At 48.8% G+C, this 11,474-nt stretch overlaps 2 protein-coding genes; both read right to left on the reverse strand.

The window, feature by feature from the left end:
• Window positions 1-2,527: 2,527 nt before the first annotated feature.
• GSTUM_00009193001 (uncharacterized protein) lies at window positions 2,528-3,285 on the reverse strand. XM_052355816.1 has 1 exon: window positions 2,528-3,285. The coding sequence occupies exon 1, from the start codon at window positions 3,076-3,078 to the stop codon at window positions 2,860-2,862; it is 219 nt and encodes a 72-aa protein (XP_052211781.1). The 5' UTR covers window positions 3,079-3,285; the 3' UTR covers window positions 2,528-2,859.
• A 1,359-nt stretch (window positions 3,286-4,644) lies between these two features.
• On the reverse strand, window positions 4,645-5,774 carry GSTUM_00009195001 (uncharacterized protein). XM_002840548.2 has 3 exons: window positions 5,503-5,774; window positions 5,149-5,445; window positions 4,645-5,054 (listed from the first exon to the last, which is right to left on the reverse strand). The coding sequence occupies exons 1-3, from the start codon at window positions 5,643-5,645 to the stop codon at window positions 4,871-4,873; spliced, it is 624 nt and encodes a 207-aa protein (XP_002840594.1). The 5' UTR covers window positions 5,646-5,774; the 3' UTR covers window positions 4,645-4,870.
• Window positions 5,775-11,474: the final 5,700 nt, after the last annotated feature.

The raw sequence follows: 11,474 nt of genomic DNA on the forward strand, positions 1-11,474 counted from the left end.
GGAACATGGCTAGCGAGGCTATATCTAATAGAAACGGTAACTTTCCAGAGCAGTAAAATCAACGATAACCGTTACCGGAGGGGGGTATGCGATCACAGACTATCACTCGGCCAAAACGAAACGCCAAGGCTTTCAGGCTGCAGCCAAAAAGAGAGGTATGAAAAATTTTCTCTCCGTTTCTTTCTCTCTAAAAAACACACTCAAAGACTCTCCCAAAGACGCTCTTTAACAATTCGCTTTCTTAACTTGCTCGGACTCACGGCTCCACTAACTGATAGGAAAAGACGAGTATAAATAAACGGCAAAGATCACCTATCCTTCTTTCTATGACTCCATACCGGTATCTCTAGCACCCCCCACCCCATCTTGTGTGCTCTCATGTTAACAAAAAGAAAACAAACAATAGACTCCTGAAAGACTATCCAATTTCCTCCCGTACTCCTACTACCTTCCGTACTCCCTTTGCCTTCCACGCTCCCACTGCCCCTTCTACATCCTGCGCTCCTACTACCTTCCTCACTCCCGCCGCCATACCGCCGTACTTCTCCGACCGACATGATACGGCAAATCGGTAAATTGGTGAACGAATAACAAAGGACCGGTGATACGGTCGGTCGATCGGTCAGGCGTGCGGGCGGACTAATCACTGGGCAGAAGGGCTGAAAGTCTGCAGATAAACTGACAAGAAAATAGGTAGACAGGCGAGCAAACGGACAAGCGAATAAATAAACGGACAGACAGACAGACGATTGGGCGAGCAAACGAGCGAACAAACAATCGGGCAGACAAACAGATAATCGGGTGGACGGACGGATAAGCATAAAGGGGTGAAAGGCATGCCGAGCATGCTCGGAATATGTCGCGCTTGTTAGGGACATGTCAGACAGGTTCTGAGCATGTTGGGTGGTGTTCATGGCGAGCAGCTATTTCCAGCAATATCCCCCAACTAAAACCCACGCTTACGAATGCGCAGCGAGCATATTGCGCGCTCGGGGGTCCTCGGCCAGGAAAAATATTTCGCAGGGTCCAGGTGACCACCAGGGGGAGGTTGCGGAGGATTTGGGAAAACTCTTCAAGCTATTCTTCAGTATTAAGAGGGTTTATTTCCCCCCTGTTGTGTTAAGAGGTATATAAACGAGTGATGGATCATGAAACAAGACTCGATCCTAGTTCAATGGATTGGTGTTCAGAGATTGACAGGAGATTCTCCAGACATTTCTTTCCTTTGTTGTCACGGGAGTGTATTGAGGAAAGGGTAGTATGCTTGGAGAGATACGGATAGGTGTGGTGATTCATGGAATGGTCAGGATACATTGTTTATGTTTTACTGATACACCTGTCTTTACCGTTAGTTTAGAAAAGAGATGAACGAGGTTGTTTTTCCTTACCTTACGCTCTTGCCCATGTCCTCCTACAGTTCCCCCATTGTCCTTTAGTTTTTCTATACTGTTGCGCGAGTCAATCATTAACTGCTGTATCTATCCATAAGAGGTCCCACCGATGTATCCATTCTAATAACGGGACATTGGAGCCACGGGAGCGGCATCACTCTATTCTATAAAAGCATCCTGTTTGCACAAAATTCACGAAGTCGGCTACCCGTCGTAGGAGCCAGCATACAGTGCCATTCGAGCGAGGAGGTGAGAAAGTGAGTGTATTCAAGCTCCCATGGACGGTTGAGTTGAAGCGAGCGATGAGAAATACCAGCCCAATACTCTCTTATACACCACAAAATGGATTTTTATTTCTCTACCATTGGCGATGAGGGGCCTCATTCTAACGTACTTTCCCCACTAGATTATCCCTAGATATATTTTGACAAGGAATTGACCTCTGGAAAATACAGTTTTTGAGGGTTTCACGAAAGAACTGCACGATGTCTGAGATTTTCGTGGGAGATTCACGCAGCAGCCATCCCTCTCCAAAATAAAATTCCTCTCCATCTCCACCATTTACATGTTTGCACCCGTGCTCTTCAGGCACCTCCTAACCTTCCAAAAATGCGTATGACTCGGGAGAACCTCTTCCCGCGGTAAGCTCTCTTCAACCTCACTATCCACGCCGCCGCTGGACTGGCAGTCATCCCTCACCTCATGCCTGTAGAGCGGGTATATCGCAGCGATGACAGGCATATTGGACTCCCGCCACTTACGGCAGCAGTAGGTCACTTGCCCCTTGAACACCTGGGGGGTGTACAGGTACAAATCCTGCTATGGACGCTTCAGGGGCTTATGGAAACTTGTACTGAACGAGGGAAGGGCTGTCTTGCGACTTGTTCTTTTCGAACTTTCGCAGTACTTGGAGGCAGTTAATCGCTATGAGAAGGTTGCGCCCGGAGAAGTCAGTTATGGCTCACGACCTGTGGGATAAAGTTAGTGGTGCGCCGGAAGGTAAGGGCAGCGGGGAGTCAGGCTCTGTTTCGCTCCAGAATTGGGGGATTGATGTGGGGGGGGGTAGGCTTCATCCGGTGAAGAGTCTCCTCGGAATCTCAGGAGCCGCGTCAGCCACTCGAATATGAGCACATCTCTTGAAAGGCCCCTAATTGGTTCATGGTTTCATTCTAGTGGGGATATAACTAAAATCTACGAGAAACCCGTAACCATTTCAACATTCTCACCGAGATGACACTTATAAGTCTGCCCGTGATCCCCCAACCTACTGGCATCGCCTGGTCCAATGTTTTCTTTCCATCAGCTCCACATTCCCCGGGTACCTTTTGGCATGGCTTCTCGCCTTTTCACATTCTCGCTCTCCCCCCTCAACCACTTGGCGACTATTCTGATCCCTCATAGTTAATACTGCTTAGTCCCTACCCCCTGCCCCCGTGGGCACGACTCACTCCTGGAATCACGCGTCCAATTATATTTCGAGAACCCTAATCGAGGGCTGGGTATAATCAACTCTCACGGTAGCTGGGCCAATAGTTACCGACCCTCTCGCACCATAGCCTTCGCTATCTATACATTCATTAGTTCCACGCCGTAACCTAACCGATTTACAGACAGCTTTCTTAGCTCCTTTATCTCTAAACGAAACCGATTTGGTACTCAGCAGAAGGGGTGGTAGTGGTGGTTGCATTAGGGGCGCATCGAGTGTGGCCAATATAATAACCTTCAGAAGTACAGCCAAGAGACACTTGTGGCTAAGATAATGCAGTACTCTATAGTAAAATATTAGCAATAGCAAAACATAGGCGAGTTTGTACAGATTAGGCAAACATAAAGCTCGTTTGCTGACTCAAACCGCGTCTCGCCCCACCGCCGGTCCCTTCCTTCAATCTCGTTCCTCTACTTCAAGATCTCTTCGTCAACATCCCATCCTCTTTGGAATTTCAGAAATGCTTCTCACTCACCCCACAAACGCTCATTGCCAATGCATCTCTTGCCCCCTCAGAAGATGAATATCCTGCCTTCTTGGCGCTTGTCGGGACCCCATCACCACTTTCTCCTCTTGAAAAAGTGGCACCATCCTTGTTCGACCGACCCTTTCCGGTAAACCTCTTATCTATATCCGAAGAGGAAGAAGAGGGATAAGAATGGAAAATTAACGTTTGTTTAGTAATTTTGTATCTTTGTATCTTCCCTACTTTCCGTCATACACCCCAGGGAGCTGGTGGGGGCTCCAGCGATGAGTATCAATGTGAACCGCGTGATCCAAGATCCATCCCTTTTCGCATTCACAGCTTCCCCTAAACAATGCATCTCCATCCCCGCCCGGCTGCCGGCCGGTCTGTCGCAGTATTCACAGTAGAAGACGGTACAAACGAGTTTGAAGCCAACTCAATGGGAAAGAGAGAGTTTGGAGCATCGTAAGCCAGATATTTAGCCAAAATCTCTTACCCAAACACATGATAATCCAAGGGTGAGGAAATGATTAGCGCCTTGCCCACATCTGGTTCTAGACCCGCCAGTCAGCGTGCATATTTCTTTATATTAGCGAGATGCCTATCGGGCTTGCCAGCAACAATTTTCATGGTGTTCCATGTGAAAAGGAGTACCCGAGTATGCTCATAAGTGGCAAATCGACTGATACTATCTTCCCATCGCAAACAACTCAAAGGTTTTGCCAGGAATCCCAACAAACCTCTATCTCCCTGCAAACCAGCGGTCCTGTCAGTGAGCAACTCAATTTGTTGCTCCATTCCCGGCATTGCCCCCTCTGCATCCCCGCCATGGTGGCGAGCGACTTCCACCAGAAAGTATAATATCGTTAAAACGTACCGAACTTCCTTCCCGCTCCATTTCCGGTGTCCTTCGCCCCACCTTGCCCTATTGCTAGTCTACCCAAAGCAGCCTTCTCTAATTCTCTTCCTACCGGACCGCGGACAGAACTAAATAACGGCCCCAGAAGCCCTGTGTGCCTGTTCCTGAAACACTGGCCAAGCGGGAGATAGTGGATGGAGAAATGGAGGATGTAGTCTAATTGCGGGGGGGGGGCAGATGGCGATGATGTTTTCGCTGGGTAAATAATGCGACACCAGGGATCGTTGAGGTTGGCGATAGACCGGCCGAAGGTACAGTAGGGGCCCCGCAACATCGAGGGTTAATCCTGACTCATGAGCATCGTTTCCCTCGGAAATAGGTGAGCTGGAGCGGTGGCGACGAGCCTTGAAGAGGACAATGCATGATATTACGATATTATACGAATAGAGCAAGTTGACGGGGGGGAACAAAATTAAATTCGAATCAAATGAGCTGGGACAAAACTGACGACTTCGTGGTTAAGGAAATAACAAAAGCAGTACCAAGGTCATAACACATATAAGAAATGAGAGCCCACACCCGAGCACTATTTTGATGCCCCGAAATCCGCAAGTGCTACTACTACTCTCGTTGCCATAGATGTTCATGTATCAACGAATGCAGAAAATTTACGCAACCTCCACCACCGGCTGCGCCTTATCCATGTTGGGTGGTTGGACCTGTTCTTGATCAGAACAACGTTGCGCACCCTCCCCACCTTCCCCATCCCCGCTCTCCATCAAACTCGAAATCGGTCTCGTCTCAGGCGCTGGTCCGAGTGCACTGAAGAGGGTGAAAGCAAACGAAAATATCCTATAACGCAAAACGGTTAATACCTCGGAACCATCCGTCCGCCTCCAGCTCCCCCTACTCTCCCCCTAAAACGAGGATCTAGAAAGAAACCTACAGAATAGCCAACGAAATAAAGAACCTCGCCCTCATCAGCTCACAGATCCCACCATTCACCATATTATCCCCAAACCCACACTCGGGAAACGGCCCATCTGTATTGAACCACCCCTTGGGCTTGCTCAAGAACCCCAAGTCCATCGCCTCGGAGACGGCGACCACCATCCAGAGGCAGAACTCTGCAAAGAACAGGAGGAAAACCGATATCCCGTGGAGCCTGCCCTTGACGAAGAACAAGTACATGTCTATCGCCAGATGCACGGTGGTCACAAGGGAGACGGTTAGGACCAGGACGCTTATGAGCGTTAAGTTAGTATCGAAAAAAGGGAAAGAGTGAGGGAGGGGAAAGTACCCCATTACATGCGAACGCTTTGCCGTTTCCGCGATGCATATCCCAGCGTTTAGTATAGTGATAAGGATAAAGACAAAGAATCCTGGGCGAATGGGGGTTCTGTTCCATCGCGGGTCGCCGGAGGGCAAGATGCTAGTTCCCATATCGAGAGTGGAAAAAGGTCAGGGATATTTTACCTCCTGATGATTTGCAAATATCGGTTCTGAAAGTGTGTTGCGCTGTAGGGTAGCGGACCGCGATAACTTCGAAACACGGATTACTGGGGGGCTGCGCAGGGAAAATCGTCTGTCGTGTATTTTGGGGTGGTTTCTAACAGGTCGGCTCTTCTTTTCTCGGCGCCTTGTGTAAATGGTGGGGCCGCCCGACTCGAGAGGGCCCGGGGCAAGCCCCCAGGCTCGCGATTGGTCGGTGTATATAATTGGCATTTGGGTGTCTCAGGTTGAGATTGTGTGCTTCTAGAGGATAGCATCGAGCAAATTGTTCGGAAAACCGAAACGGAGATTCTAATAGGTCCTCGTATGGTTGATGGCAACCACAACCCAGCTATTCCTCCCCCTTCGTTTTATGTTGTCTGCTCCATAAATTCATAGAAGTGATAATAGCCAGGGTGCAATTTAATCTGTATCTTTTGAAGCAGAAAAACAAAACTAAAAAGTTTTCTATCGAAAATAAATGAATTGGAAAAAGTAAATAGAAGTAAATTATTAGACCAGACGGAGGATAAAAATAATGACTACTTTTTCGGTTCTAAAATAAAAATTTTAATTTCTAGGTCTTACTATAAATTGAATATGTAGTAATAATAAGATATAAGCGTACTTACTTATATATTGCCAATGTGTTTCTATTAGAACTTAACATCTAACAAGATTGACTATCTATCTTAATAAATAGAATTAGTACATTAATATGTTCAATAGCTTCTAGACAATCTATTTTAATAAAAAAGTATACACTTATCCTTTTTAAAAACTTCTATATTCTAATAATTTTAGTACCAAAATTATTTAAAATCTATCTAAAGTTTTATGATAAAAAATAAAACTAATTTTATATCTGGCTCAAGCAATTTAAAAACATGATGAGGCTGAAAAAAAAGGTTTACATGTAGTTATACAGGTTTGAATACCAAGACCTACTCTTCAGAGTACAAGACCATAAATGAAACACAGTGTTTACATGTAGCTAGTACAGGTACTTTGTTAGCTGAGTTTGTTCCATATTAGATTACAGTATTGCTCTCAATACCAAGTTTGTTTTATGTTTGATTGTAGTATAGCTCTCGATATTTAGTTTGATTTATTTTTGATTGAAGTATCGCTCTTAATACTGAGTTTGTTCTATATTTGATTGCAGTATTGCTGCTAATATTGAGTTTATTTTATATTTGATTGTAGTATTGCTCATAATATTGAGTTTGTTTTATATTTGATTTGGTATCAGTTTTGATTCTGATAGATTATTTTACTTGTTGATTCTGTTCATGCTAAACATGAATAAATTTACGTATTTAAAAACTGTATCAGGCTATTTGTTACAAACAGGATTGTGATAAGGCAGGTTGAAGAGGTGGAATAAATGTTTTCACATGATTCACACTGGTGAGTCATATGATGTTATGACTTTTGTGTATGACTCGTACTTATGAGTTACAAGTTTCACGCATGTGATGCACTTAGCTCACATGACTTGTTATAAGGGTTATGATTGGTTTAGGTATGTTGTGTAGTTGACCTATATGAGTCAGCTGAGGATCTTACATGTCTCACGATTTTGAGTCAAAGGATATGATAACCTGAATGTATGAGGTATACAGGGTTAGGATTAGGTAAGGTGTCTGTATAAATAGTGAGGTCTAGAGACCTCTGATACATGCTCAGGGTGCGTTCTCCATGCTTAAGAGGCTATCGGGTCCAGGGAAAGGGCTCGCGCCCTTCCTCTGCCACAGGCTAGCATCCTCTCTTCCTCGCACCCATACTCCTTTTCGGAGCAGATCTCTTCTCCCCCTCTGCAATAATGATGGACAGGCTTGCTGTCTTTTGGAGACAGGTTCAACGTTGGGTCACCAACTGTTACTCTGAAACCCCCACTGGTATCCTCCCCTGCGAGTCGGCCCTCCCCTGCGAGTCGGCCCTCCCCTGCGAGTCGGCCCTCCCCTGCGAGTCGGCCCTCCCCTGCGAGTCGGCCCTCCCCTGCGAGTCGGCCCTCCCCTGCGAGTCGGCCCTCCCCTGCGAGTCGGCCCTCCCCTGCGAGTCGGCCCTCCCCCCAATACAATGCCTCATTGAACACCGACAGCGCCTGGGGGCGCTGAGGATGGTATGCCTCCCCCTGGAAAGAAACCTGGCAACTGCTCAGCTGCACTGCTCCTTCCCTACAACCTCTTGCTACCACTCCCCAGAGGACCACCGCGCCTTGACGGTGGGGCTTACGCTGGGCTACAGGCCCCTGAATTGGAAAACCCCCGAGCCGTCCCCTCTGGTAAGGAGGCATCTCCCACTTGATGCAATAGCCCAGCGTGTAAATAAGCTTGTCGGTTATCTTGCTAGGGTCCCGCCAGCGTCGCCTGCCCTCCTCCCTGAGCCCTTGTCCCCTATGGCACCTGACAACGCTTCTTTTCCAGCTCCTAAGAAAGGCTGTTGTCAGTTCCTCCTAAACGCTTGGACCAAACAATACCGCCCCCTCCCAGATACATCTACTCGCCCACTCTGTCGCCTCACTCCTTCATAGGCTTGGGGAAATTCATAGCGGGCAGGATCCACCAGATGAGGTCAGAAAAGAGCTACCTGGTCAGCTACCGATCATGGAGAGACCCGGATACCCTCGACATGTGCCCCGACTGCGAGGAGGAACCTGAATCCTTCAACCACGCCATTCTCAAATGCCCATCACACAAAAGAGCCAGAGACACCCACCTCCGGGGAGTCAAGTGCCTTGATGAAGGGGAACCCATCTGGATATCGCCGGAACTGCTTCACGGCCTATCTGCCTACATCGCCACCACCTTGGTTGGCTTCCCCCCGGACATGCCTGTAATAAGATACCCCTCATCTGAGGCCCAACCTGTCGAGAGTGCCGTTCCCTTACTTGTTTCCTCGCCCTCGGCCTAAGCTGTTGGTGAAAGAATACTTCTTTAGTTTCCTTGCATATAGGATTTCTATATGTTTAGTTTGAATGTTTTCCTTTATAGTTAGCTGTTTATGTGCTTTGTGATATGGGTTGTTCGCGCTTATTGGAGGCAATAGTTTGGTTTCCTTTATCTTGTTTGCTTTGGGATTAAGGTTTTATTTACGCCATAGCTACCGCTGCATGCGAGTTCTTGTACCTAAACAATGAATACATGATTATAAAAAAAAAAATAAAAAAAAAAAGACCTCTGATACATCATGCTCCACGCCCTCTTCTTCCCCCCCCCCTACGTTTTACTTCTGCTCTCAACACCATCTGCATCTGGTGAATAAGCCCCTTACACTTTCACGATCTTGCGAGCCTATACCCAGGGATTATCTCTCCTTGCTGGGACATGGACCCCTCCGCTCACTCTTGTTCCAGCACACCTGTGTCCAATCAGGGCCCTGCCTCTCACCCTCCTTCGAGGCCATCTTCGGCTGCACCAATACTCCCTATTCACGAGAACCTAGCTAGGCTTATCCCTTCTGCGAGGGCCCTGCTAGACTGGCCCCCCGAACGCTTACCCCCAATCTCCCATCAGGAGGTGCTAGAACTCTCTACAGGAGAGTGCTACCTGCTTCCCCTGGTCTCCTCTCTAGTGCACGGCATGTTCGCCCACTCCTGAACTGTCGAGGAACTCAATACGAGAATTCACGACCTATCTTTCCAGATTGCAAACACGCTCCCTTCCAATGACACCCGAGTCAATGCCACCAACATTTTGGCGAACTCCGTGGCCTCCCTCCAAGCATCCATCAGGGATCTGTCCACTAGGTTGGTCGCAAACCCCGCTCCTCCATCCCAACCGCCTGTGTTGGCCCCCACTGCCCCGCTCCATTGGCCTTCCTGAAAGGGTAAAGAGCCCGCCACCAACACCTTTGCCCCCACGCCCCCTGGGGTCCTACACTTGGGATACCCGGCGTTTTACTACCCAGACCTCCCAAACTACGACACGGCGATAGGCAAGTACAGGGGAAACCCTGCTGCCTTCGTGGCTAAATACCCCAGGACATGGGAAGCACAGCAATGGAGGGACGGCAAATACCCCGACCCAGCTGAATTCCTACCCGGCATTCCCAACTAAGATGGCCCTTCGCCTGGCAAGACCAGACCGTCCTACTCCGAGGCCGCATCCTCAGGGCCCTCAAAGGCCAAGAAAAAACAAGGTGCTTCCACCCCCTCAGCAGCACAAGTCGCGAAGACAGTTTCAAGGCCGGCTAGTCCTCCCGCCCCTTGGCCACTGCCCGTTGCTGAAAGAAGGTTCTTTGTACCTTGATCTCTCGCCACTCACCACCCCCTGAGTAGAGAAATAGCGGCTTCCTTCTCAGACAAAGTGGCAACAGTCTTTAAAGAGGCTAATTGTCCCCTCCCAAAAGCCTTTACAGCAAAGGTGAACGATCGCGGCACAGTGACCCTCTTTGCCCTTGATCCTCACACTCCAGCAACCGCATACACACTATACTACGAAGCCCTCTCCTCCCGTCTAAACAAAGCCTACCTTGTAGGTGAAAACCCTTACCTCTGCTTCCAACCTGCGCCCAACGAGGTGCCGCTAGCGGTTCACTTCCTCCCCATCTCCTTCCTTCCCGACGATTAAGAGGCCCTGTTGGGTACCCTGAGGGAAACTATTCTGAATGTCAAGGAAGTACAAATCCTCTCAGCACGGTTCCTTGTTCAAGACGAGGAGATTCACCTCTCCAAGGCAAACACCTCATGCATCGTCACGGTCATGCCCATGGATGTGGACAAGATGGTGGGCAGGACCGTCCTCTACGCCTCATGCTGCTGGATCGAAAGAGCCTTCTCCGCGAACAAACTCACTCAATGCAAGAACTGCTGGGGCTATGGCCACTAAGCACCCAGATGCAAAACAGACCACCCGGTCTGCCCAAGATGTGCCCTCAGCCACACAAAGGTGACTCACCACTGCCAGAACCCCACTTGCCCCAAAGGTGGCAACCTCAAACCTGTGGCGTACTGCTGCCCCACCTCAGTACTCTTTTGCACCAACTGTTCCTCCGCCCACCCTGCCTTCGATCAATCATGCACCAAACGACCAAAGCCCCCTCTCCTGCCCTCCTCCGAGTCCCCTCCCCTCGGAGAAGAAGAAATGGATACGCAAGACGATGGAGGAGAGGGTCATTCAACCAGACAGCCCTGGCCCCAGAGCCTTGCTCCTTCCGTAGACCAGAGAGATGGTCTCGCCACCAGAGCCCCTCCCAGCCTCCCTTTCTCGACCCCCTTCAGAAGGCCTGGAAGTGTCTTCCCCGCCCCCAGCACCCCATTGTGCCCCCAAGGAACTGACCCCTCCCATACCCAGGAGGATGTCACTCCCACCCCAGTCCCCAAACCACCAGCGGGTTTGTCCCGTTAATGCAAGACAACCACTCTACTCCCCCTCCTTTCCCGGTTTCTACTACTCCTCAGCAGAGCACTAACTCTTTTTCCCTCGTTCAACACAACTGCATGGGTAGCTGGAAGGTATTTCTCTCACTTTTTAATTCTTTAGTTGCTTTGCTCTCCCCTCCTGTGCTTGTTGCTCTTCAAGATCCTCCTTTCTTCCATGGAAAACTCTTACAGTTCGCTGGCTTCAAGTCCTTTCATCCCCCGACGGCGCTCGGGGTGAAGCCACGGGTAGCGGTGTTTGCACTTCATGCTTTTTTTGATATTATTTCTTTAGTTCCTGTATTTTTTGACAACCCTGCCCTGATAGCAGTGGATGTTTATACCCTGTCAGGATTGTTTGACTCCTCCTACGTGAAATTTCGTTTGGTCAACCTTTATTCCCTTTGGATGACCTCGTC

This window comes from Tuber melanosporum (assembly GCF_000151645.1).
Source record: "Tuber melanosporum whole genome shotgun sequence assembly, scaffold_53, strain Mel28".
Classification (NCBI taxonomy): domain Eukaryota; kingdom Fungi; phylum Ascomycota; class Pezizomycetes; order Pezizales; family Tuberaceae; genus Tuber; species Tuber melanosporum.

Bases quoted from the DNA above. Each gene is read 5' to 3' on its own strand.
- GSTUM_00009195001 (XM_002840548.2), bottom strand. From the start codon at position 5,645: ATGGGAACTAGCATCTTGCCCTCCGGCGACCCGCGATGGAACAGAACC. The intron at 5,446-5,502 runs GTACTTTCCCCT...AACGCTCATAAG, and splicing joins AAGCGTTCGCATGTAATGGG to CGTCCTGGTCCTAACCGTCT. The intron at 5,055-5,148 runs GTAGGTTTCTTT...TTTGCGTTATAG, and splicing joins TTTATTTCGTTGGCTATTCT to GATATTTTCGTTTGCTTTCA.
- GSTUM_00009193001 (XM_052355816.1), bottom strand. From the start codon at position 3,078: ATGCAACCACCACTACCACCCCTTCTGCTGAGTACCAAATCGGTTTCG.